The following is a 19,860-nucleotide window of genomic DNA, read 5'->3' as shown; positions in this document are numbered from 1 at the left end:
ACCGACTATTGTGGTATCTCCCTTGTTTGACCACCTTCGCCAACCTACTTTGCACCAATGTAAAGATAATATCTTCTTCTTCCATTGACACGCTTTACCGTTGGAATACCCCTACTTGAAGCCGATATATTCACAAAGAATAAAACTTTGAATTTGTCTCCGCATTCCGACCCCTAAATATTATCCTCCTATCACCAAAATCAATAGGCTTCTTCGTGACTATCCGATCAAAATTCCAACTTGTAGCATGATTACATAAAATGGAAACTTTGGATATATTACTGACTTTTGCGATATATGGGTTGTTTGCCCACTTACGCCAATATACTTTGCATCAATATAAAGAAGATCTTTTCTTCTTCCATTGACGGAATACTCCTTTTGGAATACTCCTACCAGAAGCGGATATACTCGCAAAAGAAAAAAACGTTGACTTTTCTCCACAAAAGTTTTTTGCTTATTCCGACTCCTGAATATTATCCGACCATCACCAAACTTAATAGGCTTCTTCCTCTGTGGGACCCGCATCAACTCTCGTGACGATCCGATCAAAATTGCGACCTGTAGCGCGATTTGGAAAAAATTTGAAAATATGCATGCATGCTATATATCTGTGGTTCGACCACCGGCTTTCCTTGCCAGGTTTTGCTTTTGATATACCCCTTAAAAACAGAGATATTATATTTGAAATAAAACGTTGACCTTTTCTCCAAATAAGTTTTTGGCCATTCCGACCCCTGAATATTATCCGACCATCATCAAAAGCAATAGGCTTCTTCCCCTGTGGGATCCCCATTAAACCCTAAAATTTCGTGACGATCGGATCAAAATTGCGACCTGTAGCGCGATTTGGAAAAAATTGAAAATATGCATGCATTACCGACTATTGCTATATCTCCGTTATTTGGGCACCTACGCCAACCAGCTTTGCATCATTGTAAAGGTGGAATCTTCTCCTTCCATAGTCAGGCTTTGCTTTTGGAAAGTCTCCAGCCAAAGTTGTGATATTTGTCATTATAATTAAAATCGCAAAAATGAAAATTTGGGTTTTATTTGCTACTATTGTGATATCTTCGTTGTTTGATCACCTACGAGAACCTACTTTACATTATTAGAAAGTTGATATTTTCTACTTTCATTGTCATTGTACTTTGGTATACCCCATATAGAAGCTGAGATATTCGCTTCGGAAAAAAACGTTGTCTTTTTATCCACATAAGTTTTTTGCCCATTCCGACCCCTAAATATTATCCGACCATCACCAAAATCAATGGGCTTCTTCCCCTCCGGGACCCCCACCAACACCCAAAATTTCGTGACGATCCGATCGAAATTGCGACCTGTAGCGTGATTATAAGGTTTAGATGGACAGACGGACGGACGGACGGACTGACGGACGGACTGACGGACGGACACACATAGCCAGATCGACTCAGCTCGTCGAGACATTCATTTTGGTATATATAAGTATGGGTCTACGACCATTATTTCGATGCGTTACAAACTTTTTGGCCAAAACCAACTTATAATACCCTCCCCACATAGTGGTGTAGGGTATAATGAGCTTCATAAAATATTATATATGGACAATAAAGTCAATAGACGAACAAAAACATTTGAAATATTGATTTATCGCAAAACTCTGAAAATTCCTTGGACCGACCGAGTAGCAAATGGAGAAGTCCTGAGAAGAATGAACACTGAACGACAACTTCTTGATGTCATAAAAAGTAGGAAGATATCCTATGATATGGGACACATAATGAGAAACGAAAAGTATTCTGTCATCCAGAGCATAATTAAATGTAAAATTGAGGGAAAAGCCCAAGAGGAAGAAAAGAAATATTCTGGATTAAAAACATTTTGGAGTGGACAAATCAAACAGATGAAAGAAGCCTTATCAACGCTGCGAGAAATAGAGAGATCACCATTGCTGAATAATTTACCACAACATATTCATAAACATATATCTATATATACAGCTAAAAATACTTAATTTGCTATTGTATGAATGCGATCGGCAAATAAAGAAGAAGAAGAAGCTACAATTTTTAACCGAATTAGCTGTAATATGACATTTGAGGTCTCAGTGGTCACGAAATTTCTCCACCAAAAATCGTCAACATAGGTCCATGTTTTGATATAGCCCCCTTATAACGGTACCTCCCGATTTGCGGTATTTGAGGGTTTTAGGTACAATTTTTAACCGAAATAGCTGTAATTTGACATTGACGTTCTCTGTGGTCACAAAAATGCTTCACGAAAAATCGTCAATATATATTCTCATTTTGGTATATCTCCCGATTTTCAGTATTTTGAGGGTTTTATCTACAATTTTTAACCAAACTAGCTGTAATTTGACATTTGAGGTTCTCTGTGGTAACGAAACTTCTCCAGCAAAAATCTAACTAGCTATAATTTGACATTTTTAAGTTTTCAATGATCGCTAAACTTTTTCATTAAAAATTGTCCACATATGTACGTTCATGTTTTGGTATAGCTCTCATATAACGGTACCTCCCGATTTTCGGTATTTTTAGGGAACTACCCGTAATTTGACGTTTGTGGTTCCCTGTAGTTATAAAACGAAAAAAGGTAAAGATAGGTCCACACTTTGATAAAGCACCGTAGGTGGTACATTTAACCTGGCTGAATATATTTTTAGATTAGATTATATAATTTGGGCATTCCATTTAAAATTGTAAAAGGAAACTAATTATTCCATTTTAATTTAGACTATTTTATGATGGAGGTTATAAAAATTTGGGCCCGGCCGAACTTAACAACTTCTTACTTGTTATGTTAGCGTAGTATAGACTTATTAGCGTATGAGTTATACTCAAATGAAGGCAAATAAAGTATACGACAGGCTGGATTAGCAAAATAATTTAATTAGAAGGACATTGTTAGGAATTACAGTAAACCAAGAAGATTCCTTATTAAAACTGAATGATTTTCCCCAATGCACAGAACAAACGCTTTTATGTAAAAGCTCTCTCTCTCCCAAATTTCCCTCTGCAAGAATAAGATAAAAGTTGAAAATGCACCGAGAAAGCCAAATAAGAATAGTTTTTTTAGAATAGTTTTTTCTTGGTCAGATGCAGTTGTTAGCAAAACGTTGTCCGCATTGCACTGCAGACGTTGGTGGTGGCGGTTGATTCGGTGGGTGTTTTCGCACGCGTTAACCTCTGTACGCGCTGATATAGTTGCGGCGGCGGGCACAGAGGAATATTCGCAATTACTGTATTAACGCGAAATATAATAAAAACAACAACAATAACAACATCGGAAACAAGTGAATTAACACATATCGAGTGTGCCGAGTTTCGTCATAAGAAGAAGCAAATTCAATTAAATTTGCAATTAGAAAATTATTTTTAATTTTTTTTAACAACAAAAACTAGACTAAGTGTAGTTGAGAGAGTGTGTGTGAGAGTGTGCGTGCGTATTAAGTGCCTTATTGGATATTTTACAACTCCTTTACTAGAAAAAACAAAATATTTAATGAAATATGAAAGAAACATACTGTGATTTTGTGGCAGGCTGTTTTGGAGGTAAGTTATGTGTTAGAAATTAAAAAATACGTTATAAATTTAAAACCTATCTAATTGAGTGATGTAACAAAGAAACAAATATTATATGCTAATTTTCTATCCTCCACGCTACAGTTTTTGTGGCATAATTGTTAAAATTCTTTCTGTGGGACTACCTCATTTCGATTATCATTTGATGCTAAGTTGTTGCTGTTGTTAACCTTATCCGTATTGCAACAGTTGGCCAAGTTCATGTTTGGCGACCGTGATCTTTTTCGTATTTTTCAAATGACGCTCTCGACGACATATCTCTTTCATTCAGCGGTGGTTTGGTTGTCTTGTTGGCGTCCACGTTTTGGCATGTTTACATATGGGCCTTTCCGCGGCTGTTGTAAACATGAATGTGATATTCTATTGTGTTAGTCATTGTTGTTTGAATTGTTATTAAGGAAAAGGAAGATAGATTATTTAATCCATATACATTAGGCAATTTTCCTTGCGGCAATTGCCAGTTTGTCGGTGAGAGGGGGTGTTGAGAGGCAAAAGGTTACCACATGCCTCACCTCTCTCTCCATCAGGCTGGCAATTACCGCAAGGAAAATTGCCAAATGTAAATATGGACTTATATTGTTTTTTTTTTATACCCTCAGCCTTTAGGCTATGAAGGGTATATACACTTTCATACGGGCAAAATGTGCCTCATCGAAATAATGGTTTTAGACCCCAAGTATGTTTGGACGAAATGTGTTTCAGACAATTTGGAGTCGATTGAGCAATGTCCGTCCGTCTGTCTGTCTGTCTGGCTGGCTGGAGCGCACGATAACTCTCGAAGGGATGAACCGATTCGGTTCAAATTTTGGCTTTCGTAATATTTTGTCCAAACTTAGTTTAAGTTCGAAGATGAGCTATATCGGTCCACTCCTTCCGGTACCTCCCCCACAAAAGTTCGAAAATGTTCGGAAAATTTGTACGCACGATAACTCTTGAAGGGTGTAACCGATTTGGTTCATACTTTGCCCATCGTGGAGCGTGTACCAGACTTAGATCAGGTTTTAATATGGACTCAATCGGTCCACTCCGTCGAGTACCTCCCACACAAAATTTTGCAAAAGTTCAGTTTAGGAACATCTCTCGAATCGCTTTGATTTTTGCTTTAGCAACTTGTATTCACTGCCCTCCATACGACGGTATAAGTTTCATCAGGGGCAAGTCCATACTTCCTGAGAAAATAGCCTGAAAGTTGCAAAAAACCCCTATGACAACGTGTGAGGAGGTTGGAGGGCAAAATAACTCTCGAACAGGTCTGCCGATTCGGTCCAAAGTTTGGCCTTAGTAATATTCTGTCCAAACATAGTTTAAGTTCAAAGATAAGCCATATCGGTCTACTCCTTCAGGTACCTCCCCCACAAAAGTTCAAAAATGTTCGGAAAAATTGTGCGTACGATAACTCTTGTAGAGAGTGGCCGAATTGGTCCATACTTTACACATCCTAATATATCTACCAGATATAGATCAGGTCCAAATATGGACTATATTTGTCCACTCCATCCGGTACCTCCCACTCAAAATTTCGGATACATGTTCACTTTAAGACCTGCTTTCGAATCACTTTGATTTTTGTTGAAGCAACTTGCATTGCTGCCTCAATTGCGATGGTAAAAGTTGTTTCAGGGACAAGTTCATACTTCTTGAGCAAACATCCCTGAAGTTCTAAAAAACCCCTATGGTACCATATGTAGTGGCTGGAGATCCATTCTTTTTAGTATCTCCTCCGCAAAACTTTTGATATTAAATCCTAATCAACATTTTTGTCAGTTCAAACGCCCAAAATTTTTAAAACTCCCTAAATACATGCGTTTTTTTTTTTTTTTTTGAAAAAAATTGTTTCAATATACACAGGTTGAGGGTATATCTCTGTCGGCAAAGCCGACTGATACTTTTTTACTTGTTTTAACATAAGAAATTGATTTCAAATAATTTCATAGGAATTTATTACACCAATCTGAAATAATGCAAAAAATCAAAAAATGCATTTGAAAACCTATTAAAACCAAAATTCTTAGGTTCACCCGTTGCTTTTAAGTAAAGTTATCGGTTTAATTAACCACACTTACAGCATGTTTACAATAGAGCTTATCAGCCTGTTTTTTATTTTTGAAATTTTGCCTTTTTAGGGCGAAGATCATTTTTTAATGATTTTTGTTAATTTGTTAATCCTTGAAAAACATATCAAAAAATGTTGTCATGGCGTGTTAGCGTTCAAAGCCAACTCATAACTTCAAAGTCAGCGCAAAAAGCGTTTGTCATGAAGAAAATACATTTCTGTGGCCAAGTATCCGCGTTAATGTACAAAAACACATTTGCATTTGAAAAACGATAAGTTCTAGGACAGAGAAGCCATTACATAGTCGATACGTCCGAAGATTTGCTTTACCACCAATGAAACCAGGTAACGTAATTTGGTGACTATGTGGGTTCGAGTCCTTGGCTTTCCTTTTTCACTTGCAAATAATTTCACATCATCAAGCTTAACTCTAAACGAGAAAATTAACTAAAAACAATTTTATTGTGGAAATAGCAAGCCTAATTGTATTGCTTTTTTGGAGAACACAGTTGCAAAGAGTGAAAAATCCTTTTTTGGGTTATTTTCTTGTTTATTTTTATCAAAATAAAACATTTTTGCTTCCTTCATTGGCGGACAAATTGTTCTATTTTGGCAAGTCAGCTGATTGCTTGATTGTTTTTGCTGGGAAGGTATTTGTTTACTTTTTACTATTTTCTTGCAAAAGAGAATAAAAACTACTTACTCTCTGAGAAAGTTCTTGCTGGACTATTCTTGCTGGGAAAGTAACCAGACAGACTTAATATAACATGAGTTTGGCTGTGGGCTTGTGGTTAAAAAACTATTAAGAGATAAAGGGAGAGTGGGAGAAATGTAAAACAAGTAAAAAAGTATCAGTCGGCTTTGCCGACATAGATATACCCTTAATCCTGTGTGAATTGAAACTTTCATCTATGGACAATTAGACTCGAATACCTGCTACGCAAACAAAAATGTTCCCCCAATAGTTATGTATAAGATGTTTTCAGATTTGGTGGTCCTTTTTGGACGTATAAACTTGCCGACATACATTTATATTTGGATTAAAGCTCAAAAGTGTTACGGAGGAGGTACCTGAAGGAATGCATCGTTATTGTCCATTTTGGAAGTGAATCTTATTATACCCTAGAAAGGGTATATGAGGCTAGAAAGGGTATATGAAGAAAAGTCAAAATTTTTAATATTCCATTTGAAAAAAATTTAATTTTATTTTTGAAGCTACATGAAAGATTTTTGTTACATGGATTGAGTAAAAATTCCCATTCTCAAATCTGTTCGAGATACTAATTTTGGTTATTGCGCGCAAAAGTTATGGCGGTTTCAATTCTGATTATAAGAAAACATCTTTTAACAAGTAAAAAAGTAGCAGTCGGCTTTGCCGACAGAGATATACCCTCAGCCTGCATATTGGAACAATTTTCCCAAAAAACGTGTGTATTTAGGGGTTTTTAAAAATTTTGGGAATTTGAACCGACAACAATGTTTGTTAGGATTAGTGATCAAAAGTTTTGCGGAGGAGATACTAAAAGGAATGGATCTACATTGACCATTATGGAAGTGGATCTCCAGCCACTACATATGGTACCATAGGGGGTTTTTACACCCTTCGGGATGTTTGCTCAAGAAGTATGGACTTGCCCCTGAAAAAACGTTTACCATCGTAATTGAGGCAGCGAATGCAAGTTGCTTCAACAGAAATCAAAGTGATTCGATAGCAGGTCTTAAAGTGAACTTATCCGAAATTTTGTGTGGACCGGATGGAGTGAACAAATATAGTCCATATTTGAACGTGATCTATATCTAGTAGATATATTAGGATGTGTAAAGTATGGACCAATTCGGCCACTTCCTTCAAGAGTTACCGTATGAACAAATTTTCCGAACATTTTTGAACTTTTGGGGGGAGGTACCTGAAGGAGTGGACCGATATGGCTTATCTTCAAACTTATACTATGTTTGGACAAAATATTACTAAGGTCAAATTGTGGTCCGAAGCGGCAGATCCGTTCGAGAGTTCTCGTGCGCTCCAGCCAGCCAGCCAGACAGACAGACAGACGGACGGACATTGCTCAATCGACTCCAAATTGTCTCAAACACATTTCGTCCAAACATACTTGGGGTCTTAAACCATTATTTCGATGAGGCACATTTTGCCCGTATGAAAGTGTATATACCCTCGTTAGCTGAGGGTATAAAAACGCTATTCATTATATTGAGAACCAGTCCTAATTTATGTTATTATTATCCAGAGAAAAAGCGATTAATTGTTCCACAAACATCCCGGAAGGGACAAGGGAGACTTCTCTCATATCAATGAGTGCACCCCGATTCATATTAGCTCAATGATATGGGACCTACAGTTAATCGCCGAGTCCGAACGGCGTATCCTAAGACACCTCTTGCAGAGAAGTTTAACATGGCTGAAATACTCAGAAAATGTCGCCAAAATTACTGAGGGGTATTTTGAAAAATGTTTGATGTTGATGGCCGGGGAACCGAAGCCACGACCTTCAGCGTGGAAGGCGGGTGTGCATACCATTGCACCACGGTGGCACCCAAAGCGATTAAATCCGCGATATTTTCAAAAACATTTTTTGCACATTTTTCGGTTTTTGCAGTTGTTATTTTCGCCGTTCTAGTGGATGGATTTTCATGATCCATGATTTATATTACATATGATCCGGACCGTCAAAAAACTAAAATACCTTGGGGTCCCAGCACAATCAAAAGGATATGGTAAATACTATACCCAATAAGTAGGGGTTTTCAAAAAAATATCGCACTAAATTTTGGCCTTTGGCAGTGGATTACTGTGATGATGTGTGGGCTACATAGTCAATATACATATCAAATTATGCGTAATAGCGAGTACTTTAATTCTCTTAATGGTTCTTAGAAAAAGCAGAATGCGCGTCCCTGTTAAATAAAAAATACAACAAACACCTAAAATTTGGCTTCAAAATTTCAGCATCCATAAAAGGTGGATGCAGTGGAAATTTTGAAAAGTGATACATTAGAAGTGTAAGCTTCATTTCGTATTTTTCTACTTTTACTTTGGGCAGATATTGATATTTAAACGGTTTGAACGGCAATCGAATAACAACGTAAAAAAACTCGTTTGTTACTTATTTTTTTTTTCCTATTTCTATTAATAATTTTTGGACACATTTTTGAGCTTTGATCAAAAACACTTAATTTGGTCCAACTATGGTCATATTTTGGTATTATAATAGTGCAAACCTTGGCTTGCAGTATATTGGTCCACTCATTCGGGTACCTCCCACACAAAATTCGGTTAAATTGAAGTTTAAGAGCTCCTCTCGGATCGTTTTGAAATTTGTTTCAGTAAGTTGTTTTTGCGGCTCCCTTTACGACGGTACAATTTGTTTCTTGCGCAAGTCCATACTTCCTGAGATATTGGCCTTAATGTTCCAAGAAACTCTGACGGCACCAACCAACTATCAAATCCGCCAGATAATTCTCGCAGTCATGTATCAGGTTGGAATATGGGCTATATCGGTCCACTCCTTCGGGTACCTCACACACAAAATTCGAAAAAAATGAATGAATGAATAATGTTCCAAGAAACTCTGACGGCACCAACCAACTATCAAATCCGCCAGATAATTCTCGCAGTCATGTATCAGGTTGGAATATGGGCTATATCGGTCCACTCCTTCGGATACTTCACACACAAAATTCGAAGAAAATGAGCGGTATCGGCTTTACAACAACAACAGTATAGTTAAACGTATCGATCTACAACGATTGCGTTGGTTAGACCATGTCATAAGAATGAGCGATGATGAATCCGCTAAAAAGGCGTATAAATATGGGCCGCACGGCGATAGACGACGAACTGGACGGCCAAGGCTTCGATGGAGTAAACACATGTAAGAAGAGATCGAAAGAAGCGGTAATCCAAATTGAAAAAGTAAAGTAACAAATAGAGAGGAATGGAAATCTTGTCTTAGTTCGGCTTATCGGGCAAGGTTATGTAGAGGGCCAACTAAGTAAGTAATGGGTCGATTTCGTATTGCGACGCGAGCCATGTCGCGACGTCAATCGTCTCTGCGACAAAATTAAAAAATGTACTACGTAAAGCGATAGAAAATAATCATCGATAACAAGTTATCGGTGATTTTTTTGCTTTGATTTGGATAAATTTGAAAAAATGTCAGAACAAGTTGTACACAAAAGATATAGTTTTCTAAAATAATAAGCTCAGTGGTACTATTTTTTGATGATAGTGAAGAAAATACACTTAACGTAGCATCTATCAGACGACACTTAAGAGATAAATCGAATCCGTTAGAATTGCCATCAGTATTGTGAGTATGTTTGGTTTCCAACATTCATCAAAATAATTGTTAATTTTTTAGGTTTAAAAGCCTATTTTCGGCTTCCAAAAGACGCTGTTTATATATTAGAGGCATTAAAAAATTACTTTAAAAAATCCAAAGATCAACAGCAATACAGCCACTCCTTAAAGTGTGTGCCGCTTTAAGAATTTTGCAGAAGGAAGCGTTTAAAAATCCCATGGCAATGACTTTAACCACAGGATGGCTCAACCCACATTTTCAAAGGTTTTAAGCGAAGTTCTAGCGTTAATACAGGAAAAACTGTGTAAAATTTGAATTGTTCCAAATTAACAGAAGAGGAAAAGCATCAAAATAAAAACTATTTTTATTCAAAAGCAAATTTCCCGGGCGTTGTCGGATGCATTGACAGAACACACGTACCAATAATGGCACCAAAGGGACCACTTATATCTGAATAGAAAAGGATATTTTAGTTTAAAAGTTTTGTTGGCAAGTAATATTTTACCATTTCTGAAAAAATTCTAAAGTGTTAATTGTTAATATGTGTGGTTAAGAAAGTGGATCTTTTGGTCTTCGGTTTATTTTGAACGTTACGGCGACAAAATTTGACGACGTCAGGCGAATATTGTCATACGTAATGGAAAAATTGCATCTGAAAACGCGACACGACTCGCGTCGCAATACGGAATCGACCCATAAGTATGCTCCCAAGAGGAGTATCAGGAAAAATAAGCTCTCTCAATCTTTATAAATAAAAATCAAATGTCGTTCGTTGGTAATGGCATCAGTTGACAATGGCTGGCCCGATTTGGATAATTGTTTTTGTGAAATGTTCGCCATAACCTGACTTAGGTTTTTATGCAAAGACAATTTGACCAGGCCCACTTTTACGCACACTTTTTTCAATGTTTATCTTTTCTACAAAAACTATTGAACCGATTTCTCTGAAATAGTCGGGGAATGTAAAGGTAAACAGGGCTACAAATTTTGTTGAATTTCGGAGGGGGCGGGGTACTTCCCCTATACCCTATTTCTTTAAAAATGTTATATCTTTATAAATAAAAATCAAATGTCGTTCGTTGGTAATGACATCAGTTTAAAACGGCTAAGAAAATTTGACCACGCCCACTTTTTCAATTTTCAATTATAATATTTTCTACAAAAACTACTGAACTGATTTTCCTAAAATTGTCATGGAATGTACAGTGATGGACCCCGGTGATAAAAGGCGACATATTCTGTTGATTTTCGAAAGGGGCGGGGTAATTCCTCTATACCCTATTTCTTTAAAAATTCTATATTTACAATAATTACGAATGTATCGGTTTCAAAATTAATTTGGGAGACAATTATGGTTGTGTCTCCCACCTTATCTACTTAGTTGGCTTGACCACACCAAATTTTTTCAATTTTCATTACAATTTAAATTTTACGATTTTCCTGAAATTGTCAGGGATAACTATGTGATATTTTTAAAAACAATATATTTGCCAAAACAACGAATGTATCCGTTTAAAAATTTACGAATTAATCTACAATCTAGGTACTTCTTTGGGGCCTAATTTGTAGCAAAAGCTCAAGGTTTGCCGTTGTTATGTATATTTTATGAATTTCGGAGGAGGTGAGGCACCTTCCCCTGGCCTTTCTTTTAAACGCTATATGTATAAACCAAATAGAGAATACCTATTTTGAATTGTCAAGCATAAAGTCCATAAAAATGTATCATTAAAACTCATTACGACGGGACAGCAACGCGGACCAGGGTTCTGCTAGTATTTTAATAAAATTCGATTTTAAAGTGTTTTAGACTATAAATATTTATGTATGTAGCTCCTATTAAGAATATCAAAGTACTTAGTGCTTTGGGTGTCACTGTGAGTGAATGTCGGGGTTCGATTTCTAGGCCAGACAAATGTGTTGTTTCAAATTTCCTCAGGTTCTCTACGTCGCTCAGACTCGGCGTTAAAAATAATATATCATTAAGCTAATGTGAATCGGAATGGACTCATTGATATGAGAGAAGGATACTTCACTATTTGGGATGTTTGTGGAACAAATATCATATTCACAGAAGTATCTACAATCTCTTCAGGACAGTAGGTACTATGAAAACAAGTAAAAACTAAATTTAAATGAAAGGTGCTTACACCAGGGAAGTTTTTGCGGATTCTAAAACTACAATGTTCATAGATGAGAAAAACCAAAAAGCTAAAAAAATCGCCGGAGGGCTTTTTAAATAAATCGCGGTCAAAGTTCAGATTTTTAGAGTTTTTTTTAGGTATTCACGATTTTGGTAGGAAACCGCAAGTCTTATGGAAATGAGACTGAAAAAAAGGTTGTTGCAGTGAAAATTCTCTACAAGATTGGCCTTAACAATATTTTCGTAGGTTTTACCGTTACGTTATTAATTCCATATTCTATGCAAATATTAAACAATATAGAGAAATTTTTTTTTTTTTATTCCTTGTTTATTCCTCTTGGGAACATAGGACTTCTACAAAGTTATTCCATCTTAATCTATCATGACATAATACTTTAATTTCATCGAATGATTTGTTTGCCTTCTTCAGGTCTGCATGCACTGTTCTCCGCCAAGTATTCTTTGGTCGGCCAGTGCGCCTTGCTCCTTGGGGATTCCATTCAAGGGCTGCCCTTGGAATAGCTTCTGGGGGCTTTCGGAGGGTATGCCCAATCCATTTCCATTTCCGCCTCATGATTTGCTTTTCAATCTTCTCTTCATTAGTCAAGGTAAGCAGATCAACATTGGAAATTGTTCTTGGCCAAAATATTCCACATATTATCCGTAGGCATTTGTTGACAAAAGTTTGCAGCCGTTGGGATATGCTCTTAGACATGAGCCATGTTTCGCTTCCGTATAAAAGTGTGGACTTAACGCATGAATTAAAAAGTCTTATTTTTGTTTTAAGGGAGATCTGAGTAGCCCTCCAGGTCTTGTTTAGACGACCAAAAGCAGATCTCGCTTTTTTGAGTCTGTTTGTTACATCTTCTTCCGCGCTGTTGTTGGTTGCCATTATACTTCCCAGATAGCAGAAATTGTTCGTATAGCTAATTATGTGATTTTCAATCACGAAGTGGTTGTCTATTATGTTGTTTAATCTCATCGCATATGTTTTTTCTGTATTGATTTCAAGACCGACCTTTTTCGCCATGTTAACCAGGTCATTAAGTTTGCTCTGCATATCTGTAAATTTATGAGACAGTAGACATATGTCGTCCGCATAATCTAAGTCTTCTAGATGTTGGTTGAAGTTCCAGACAATTCCTCTTTTCTGCTTGCTCAGTTTTATCATTATCTCGTCAAGAACGATGGCAAAAAGTAGTGGTGATAGTGGGCATCCTTGTTTTACACCGGCGTTGGTACGAAAAGGTTCGCTGATCATCCCATTGTGCCTCACATGCAAAGAAGCATTTTGGTACATCGCTCGTATTAAATTAACAATTTTTTGTGGAACGCCCTTCGAGTACAATGCATTCCATATTGCTGTCCGCTTTATCGAGTCAAAAGCTTTTTTGAAGTCAACAAAAACGAGATAAAGCGGAGATCTCCATTCTACAGACTGTTCCATAATTATTCGGAGTGTGTTCGTTTGATCCAAGCAGCTTCTATGGGGCCTAAAACCTGCTTGTTCTTCTCTCAATGCTTCTTCAACACATTTCAATCTATCGTTTATGATGGTAGCCATTATTTTATATATGGTATTTAAGAGTGTTATACCCCTCCAGTTGTTGCAATCTGTGAGATCGTTCTTTTTGGGGAGTTTGATAATGGCTCCTTTTGTCCATGCATCTGGAAGGTTTTCATGCGTCCATGCATGTTGTATATATGGTGCGAGTATTTTCGCTGCTGCCAAGGAGTTTGTTTGGAGCAGTTCGGGTGGGATTCCGTCTTCTCCCGGAGCTTTATTTTTCTTTAACTTTGTTATGACGCTTTTTATTTCGTCGATGTCGGGGGTGGCCTCAGTGATGTTGTTGTTAATTTCTGGGCGAACTATTGCTTCGTAACGAGTAGAATCGTCGTCATAACTTATAGTTTCAAAGTGTTGTTTCCACCTTCTTGTTTGTTCTTCTGTTGTTGTAAGCAGTTTGCCGTTGGTGTCTTTTATCAGTTGGTTTTTGTGCTTATTGCTATTTGATATATGACCGATTATTTGATGTAGTTCTCTCATGTTGTTGGCTCCGGCAGCGGTTTCCGCTTGACTGGCTAGGTTCCTTAGATACGCTCGTTTATCATTTCTGGCCGATTTTTTAACTTTCTTTGCTACATCTTTATATTTGCTTATAAAGTCCATGTTGTCGTTCTTTTGTATTTTTAATTGGTTCCGTTTCTCTATTAGGTTCCAAGTTTCATTTGATATCCAGGGTTTTCTGTTTCCTTTCTGTATATAGCCTATGTTGCTCTCTCCGATTTCATTTAGTAGTATACAGGTTTCTTCCCATGTTCGATTTTCTGATGGTACACATCTTTCTAACGTTTCTCCGACTTCGTCATTTTTCACAGTGTTTCGCAAGATTGCTACATTGAGGCGTTTTTTGTATCCTTCTTTGTTCCTTCGAATAATCTTTTGTAGTTTTATTTTTATTGTGGCTACCACTAGTTCATGGTCGCTGTCCATATCTGCTCCTCTTTTGGAACGTACGTCCTCTAAGCTCCTTCTCCATTTGCCGCTGAAACATATGTGATCTATTTGGTTTTTAATACTTTCATTAGGCGATGTCCATGTGTATTTGTGTATATTTTTGTGAGGAAATATTGAGCCTCCTATTACAAGATCAAACGTTTGACATAGCTCAACAAACCTTTCCCCATTAGAGTTTATCGCACCAATTGCATGTGTTCCCATAGAGAAATTAGGTGTGTTTATTTACTCAATAATTTGCCCAAATTTGTACAAGTCCAGTAACTTCTTGTAAATGTCTAAGGTCTTTTGCATTGTACTGTAGAGTAAACGAACAACATCCAGTAACAATTTGTACAAATTTTGAGTAAACGAACACACATATTACTATAACGAAGGAAGATTTAAAAATAAAACAAATTTTGAATTTATTCCCTCCTCTAGGAATAGATGACGCCTGTGGGCGCCAAAGTTCGTACTGGTACACCTAGAAGCACTATATATGTATTTGCGGTATTTAAGGATTTTTAAGCAAAATACCAATATTTTTTCTTTTCGTCCTTTGGAATTGAACAGCGTTATTTAAATTAAAAATTTTGCAAGAATAAAAAGTCGAACGCAACATTCGAAATACTTAAGAACAAGTAAGAAAGTAGCAGTCAGCTGTGCTGACGAAGATATACCCGCAGCTACTGACCAAAAAACAACAACAAAACCAAACCAAACCAAATAATTATGCCGTATATAAAATATATTGATTTCGTATCACGAGTTTGCTTTAAAATCTGTAGGTACCGTAATGTGGGTGAGTTTTTTCCTCAGAATTCATTCACAGGGAATAATGAAATGGAAAGTATGTAAGTGTAAAAGTATGTTTGGACGAAATCCGTTTCAGACAATTTGGAGTCGATTTAGCAATGTCCATCCGTCTGTCTGTCTGGCTGGTGCGCAAGATAATTCTCGAACTGATGAACCGATTCGAACCAAATTTTGGGTATCGTAATATTTTGCCTATACTTAGGAAGATGGGCCATATCGGATCACTCCTTCGGGTACCTCCCCCATAAAAGTTCGAAAATGTTCGGAAAATTTGTGCGCACGATAACTCTTGAAGGGAGAACCGATTTAGTCCATACTTTGGACATCGTGAAATTTCTGCCAGATTAGATGAGGATCCAATATGGACTCAATCGGTCCACTCCATCGGGTACCCCCCACACAAAATTTCGAAATAGTTCAGTTTGGGACCAGCTCACGAATCGCTTTGATTTTTGTTGTATCAACTTGTATTCACTGCCCCCCCATACGACGGTACAAGTTTTATCATGGTCGAGCCCATACTTCCTGAAAAAATAGCCTGAAAATTACAAACAACCCCTATGACAAACAACCCCTATGTGTACTTGTTGGAGTGCAAGATAACCTTCGAACAGATCTGTCGATTCGGTCCAACATATGCACGATACTCTTTCTTGAACAGGGTATCCAGTTTGGTCCAAATTTTGATTCTTCTAATATTATGTCCAAATTTAGTTTAACTTCTAAAATAGCCCATATTGGTCCTCTTCTTAGGCTACCTCGCCCATAAAAGTTCAACGTTTGTGCCAAAGTGCAGTTAAGGCTCTGTTCGAAGATCGTTTGTAAATATATACCGATGGTGTTCGTTGTGGTCATGTCTAGAACGATATTATGTTTTCCGCTGACAAGTCCATGCTTACTGCCATACTGGTCCAAAAGTTATACGATGACCCACTGAAATGACTTCCATAATGGACTATGTCGGTCCATTCCTTCAAGTACCTCCTCGGCAACACTTTTGAACTTTAATCCCAATCCATATTTTCGTCGGCAAAGTTCAAATGTCCAAAAAATGCCACAAAATACTGAAAAGACTCTAAATAAAATAATAAAGTAAATTCATTGAAAGACCCATATTGTGGTTTACACCGTCTAATTAAAAGAACAATTTAAGAAATTGTGTGGAACAATGTTTTTAATATTTAATAAATAAAAAAACATAGTCCATTTGTGTACTAAGGAATGCTGTTAGAATTTTCTCATTATTTGTTTCCGTTCTCTGTTTAATCAGATGTTTCCCAAACAAGTGGCTAATGGATACTTAATTCGTTTGTTTGTCTGTTTGTAATAAACATCAATTACGTTGTTACTCACATGGTCATATTTGCAAAGAAATTTCTATAAAAATTTGGCAATGTGACGAAATTCTGAATGCGACATTAGGGTGTGCTAAAATTTTCTTCTATATATTTTAAAAATGTTTACACTAAAACATTAAATATAAATAAAATTAATTAATAATTTCGTTAGAACCCAATGTAGAGAAATATTTTGAATATTTATGCAAATAATTAATGTCACATGAAAAAATTGTGCTTTTTCTATTATTGGTTAATTAAACAAAAACCAAAATAAAATTTTTAGATATCATTTTTAATAAAAGTTTGTGCAGCAAAAAAATTAGAAATTGTTTTTGAGTTGTTTTTTGTGAAACAGAAATAAAAGTAGAATTCTGAAATTAATGCTATTACATCACAACAACAAATCAAGACACAATTGTTTCAATAACTGCAGGCGAAATTCGAAACTATTTTGAGCCAACAATTGATATTTGGTATAAAATGTTTTTTGTCGAAGAATTTGTTGAAAAAAAACTTCAGCGGAGAATATCCGCAAACAAAAAACTGATGAGAATCTTACTTTCCTGCCTTAACCCTTGGCGAAAAATTAGTTGCTTTAAAATATTAAAACAACAACTATGGGGTTAAGCCAGACTTATTTTTAATGGGATTTATTTATTTCTTAAAACTTTTCTTGAGACAAATTAATTTCTATTAAAAAATTACCGCATTCCCATTTAAAACATCTCAGGTATTTCCCTTTTCGTCAAAGCAAGTTCATTATAATACCTCATCTTCACAATGCTTTTTATACCCTCCACCATATGGAGGGTATAATTAAATTTGTCATTCCGTTTGTAACACATCGAAATATTCGTCGGAGACCCTATAAAGTATATATATTATTGATCAGCATAAAATTCTATGTCGATTTGACCATGTCCGTCTGTCCGTCCGTCCGTCTGTCTGTCTGTTGAAATCAAGATACAGCTCGCATTTTTAAAGATAGAAAGTCCAAATTTGGCACAGAAGTTTTTATTACTTGCAGGATGGTTGGTATTGAAAATGGGATATATCGGTCCACGTTTTGATATAGCCCCCATAGAACGGTACCTCCCGATTTTCGGTATTTTTAAGGTTTTAGCTTCATTATCCTACCAAAATGGCTGAAATTTAGTACGTAGTCTTCTTTGGGGGTATAAAACTTTTCCCTCGAATTTCGTCGTTATCGGTCCACACCTTCATATAGCCCCCATAGAACGGTACCTCCCGATTTTTGGTATTTTGAAGGTTTTAGCTTCATTATCCTACCAAAATGGCTGAAATTTGGTACGTAGTCTTCTTTGGGGGTATAAAACTTTTCCCTCGAATTTCGTCGTTATCGGTCCACACCTTCATATAGCCCCCATAGAACGGTACCTCCCGATTTTTGGTATTTTGAAGGTTTTAGCTTCATTATCCTACCAAAATGGCTGAAATTTGGTACGTAGTCTTCTTTGGGGGTATAAAACTTTCCCCCAGAATTTTGTCGGTATCGGTCCACACCTTCATATAGCCCCCATAGAACGGTACCTCCCGATTTTCGGTATTTTGAAGGTTTTAGCTTCATTATCACACCGAAATGGCTGAAATTTGGTACTTAGTCAACGTTGGTGGTATAAAACTTTCTCCCAGAACTTTGTCGGTATCGGTCCATGCCTTCATATAGCCCCCATAGAACGGTACCTCCCGATTTTCGGTATTTTGAACGTTGTGGCCTCAATATTCCACCGAAATGGCTGAAATTTGGTATTTAGACTTCGTTGGGGGTACTCAAGCTTCCCCTTTAAATTTGTCGGTATAGGTCCACGCCTTCATATAGCCCCCATGGAAAGGTACCTCCCAATTTTTCGTATTTTGAAGGTTGTGTCTTCAATATTCCACCAAAATGGCTGAAATTTGGTATTTAGTCTTCAATGTGATATAAAACTGTTCGCCAGAAATATGTCTGTACAGGTCCACGCTTTCATATTGCCCCATTTCTGACTAAAATTCGTCGGTATAGGTCCACGTTTCGATATAGCCCCCATAGAACGGTACCTCCCGATTTTCGTAATACTGAAGATTGTGACGTCAATATCCAACCGAAATGGCTGAAATTCGTTATTTCGTCTTCCAAGAGTTATAAAATATTCCAGAAGAGTATTATCAGTATAGGTCCACGTCTTCCTATATCCGCATAGAAGCTAACTTCTTGATTTTCGGTATTTTTTAAGTTTTAGCCACATTCTCTTACCGTAATATAGGAAATTTGGTACTTAGTCTTCTTTGAGCCTAAAAACTTTCCGTCAGAAATTTGTCGGTATTGATCGACGTTTTGAAATAGCCCCCATAGAATGGTGCCTCACATTGTTTTACCGAAATTGCTGAAATTTAGTATTAAGTAAGAAACTAATTATTCCATTTTATTTCAATACAACTTGTGGTGGAGGGTATAACAAGTTCGGCCCCGCCGAACTTAACGCCGTTCTTACTTGTTTTTAATTAAGAAAACAAAAATCGCAACCTATTTTTATTTTCACACTTATCACTTAACCTTTCATTGATGACCTTTTAATTAAATTTCCCGTGTTTTTCTTTTTTCAATTACAGGCGCTTGTGGTGTATTTGTGGCTCATCCATTGGATACGATTAAGACATGGCAACAGGCTTCTAATACATCGGTACCGACAGCAATACAACAAATCTATAAACGCAACAATGGGGTAGGTAGTTGGTGACCACACAAATTCCTATTTGTTTTGAACAAATATTTCTTACTTATCTCCTTCCCTTTTGCAGATCAATGGCTTCTTCAGAGGCTTGTATTTTCCCCTTGTTGAACAATGGAGTACAAAAATATGTTCATAGCTGGTTCCATAGCGGGTTTTGTGCAGTCCTTTGTAGCGTGTCCCATTGAGCTAATAAAAATTCGTCTACAAACACATCATTGTAAGTGCAAAGTACAGAATATGGACATAATAAAAAGGACTTCTATGGCGACAGAAGCCCTTGAAAGGGGTAGGGCTTCTAATGATAGGAGATCTTAAAATGATTTCTATGGAAAGAAGCCCTTAAACAGAACCCCCTAAAAAGGTCTTCTATAGATAA

At 36.8% G+C, this 19,860-nt stretch overlaps 1 protein-coding gene across 1 annotated transcript in view; it reads left to right on the top strand.

The window, feature by feature from the left end:
* Positions 1–3,099: 3,099 nt before the first annotated feature.
* Positions 3,100–19,860, top strand: part of LOC141389875 (solute carrier family 25 member 48) — a 21,632-nt gene continuing 4,871 nt past the window's right edge. The window contains 4 exon segments of the mRNA XM_073962065.1: positions 3,100–3,554; positions 19,363–19,475; positions 19,552–19,591; positions 19,594–19,701. Of these exon segments, the coding sequence (XP_073818166.1) occupies positions 3,512–3,554; positions 19,363–19,475; positions 19,552–19,591; positions 19,594–19,701 (304 nt within the window). The 5' untranslated portion in view covers positions 3,100–3,511.

Source organism: Musca autumnalis, unplaced genomic scaffold (assembly GCF_047663935.1).
Source record: "Musca autumnalis isolate F117 unplaced genomic scaffold, ASM4766393v1 scaffold_1, whole genome shotgun sequence".
Taxonomy (NCBI): Eukaryota; Metazoa; Arthropoda; class Insecta; order Diptera; family Muscidae; genus Musca; species Musca autumnalis.
This window is presented reverse-complemented; position numbering and strand designations above follow the sequence as displayed.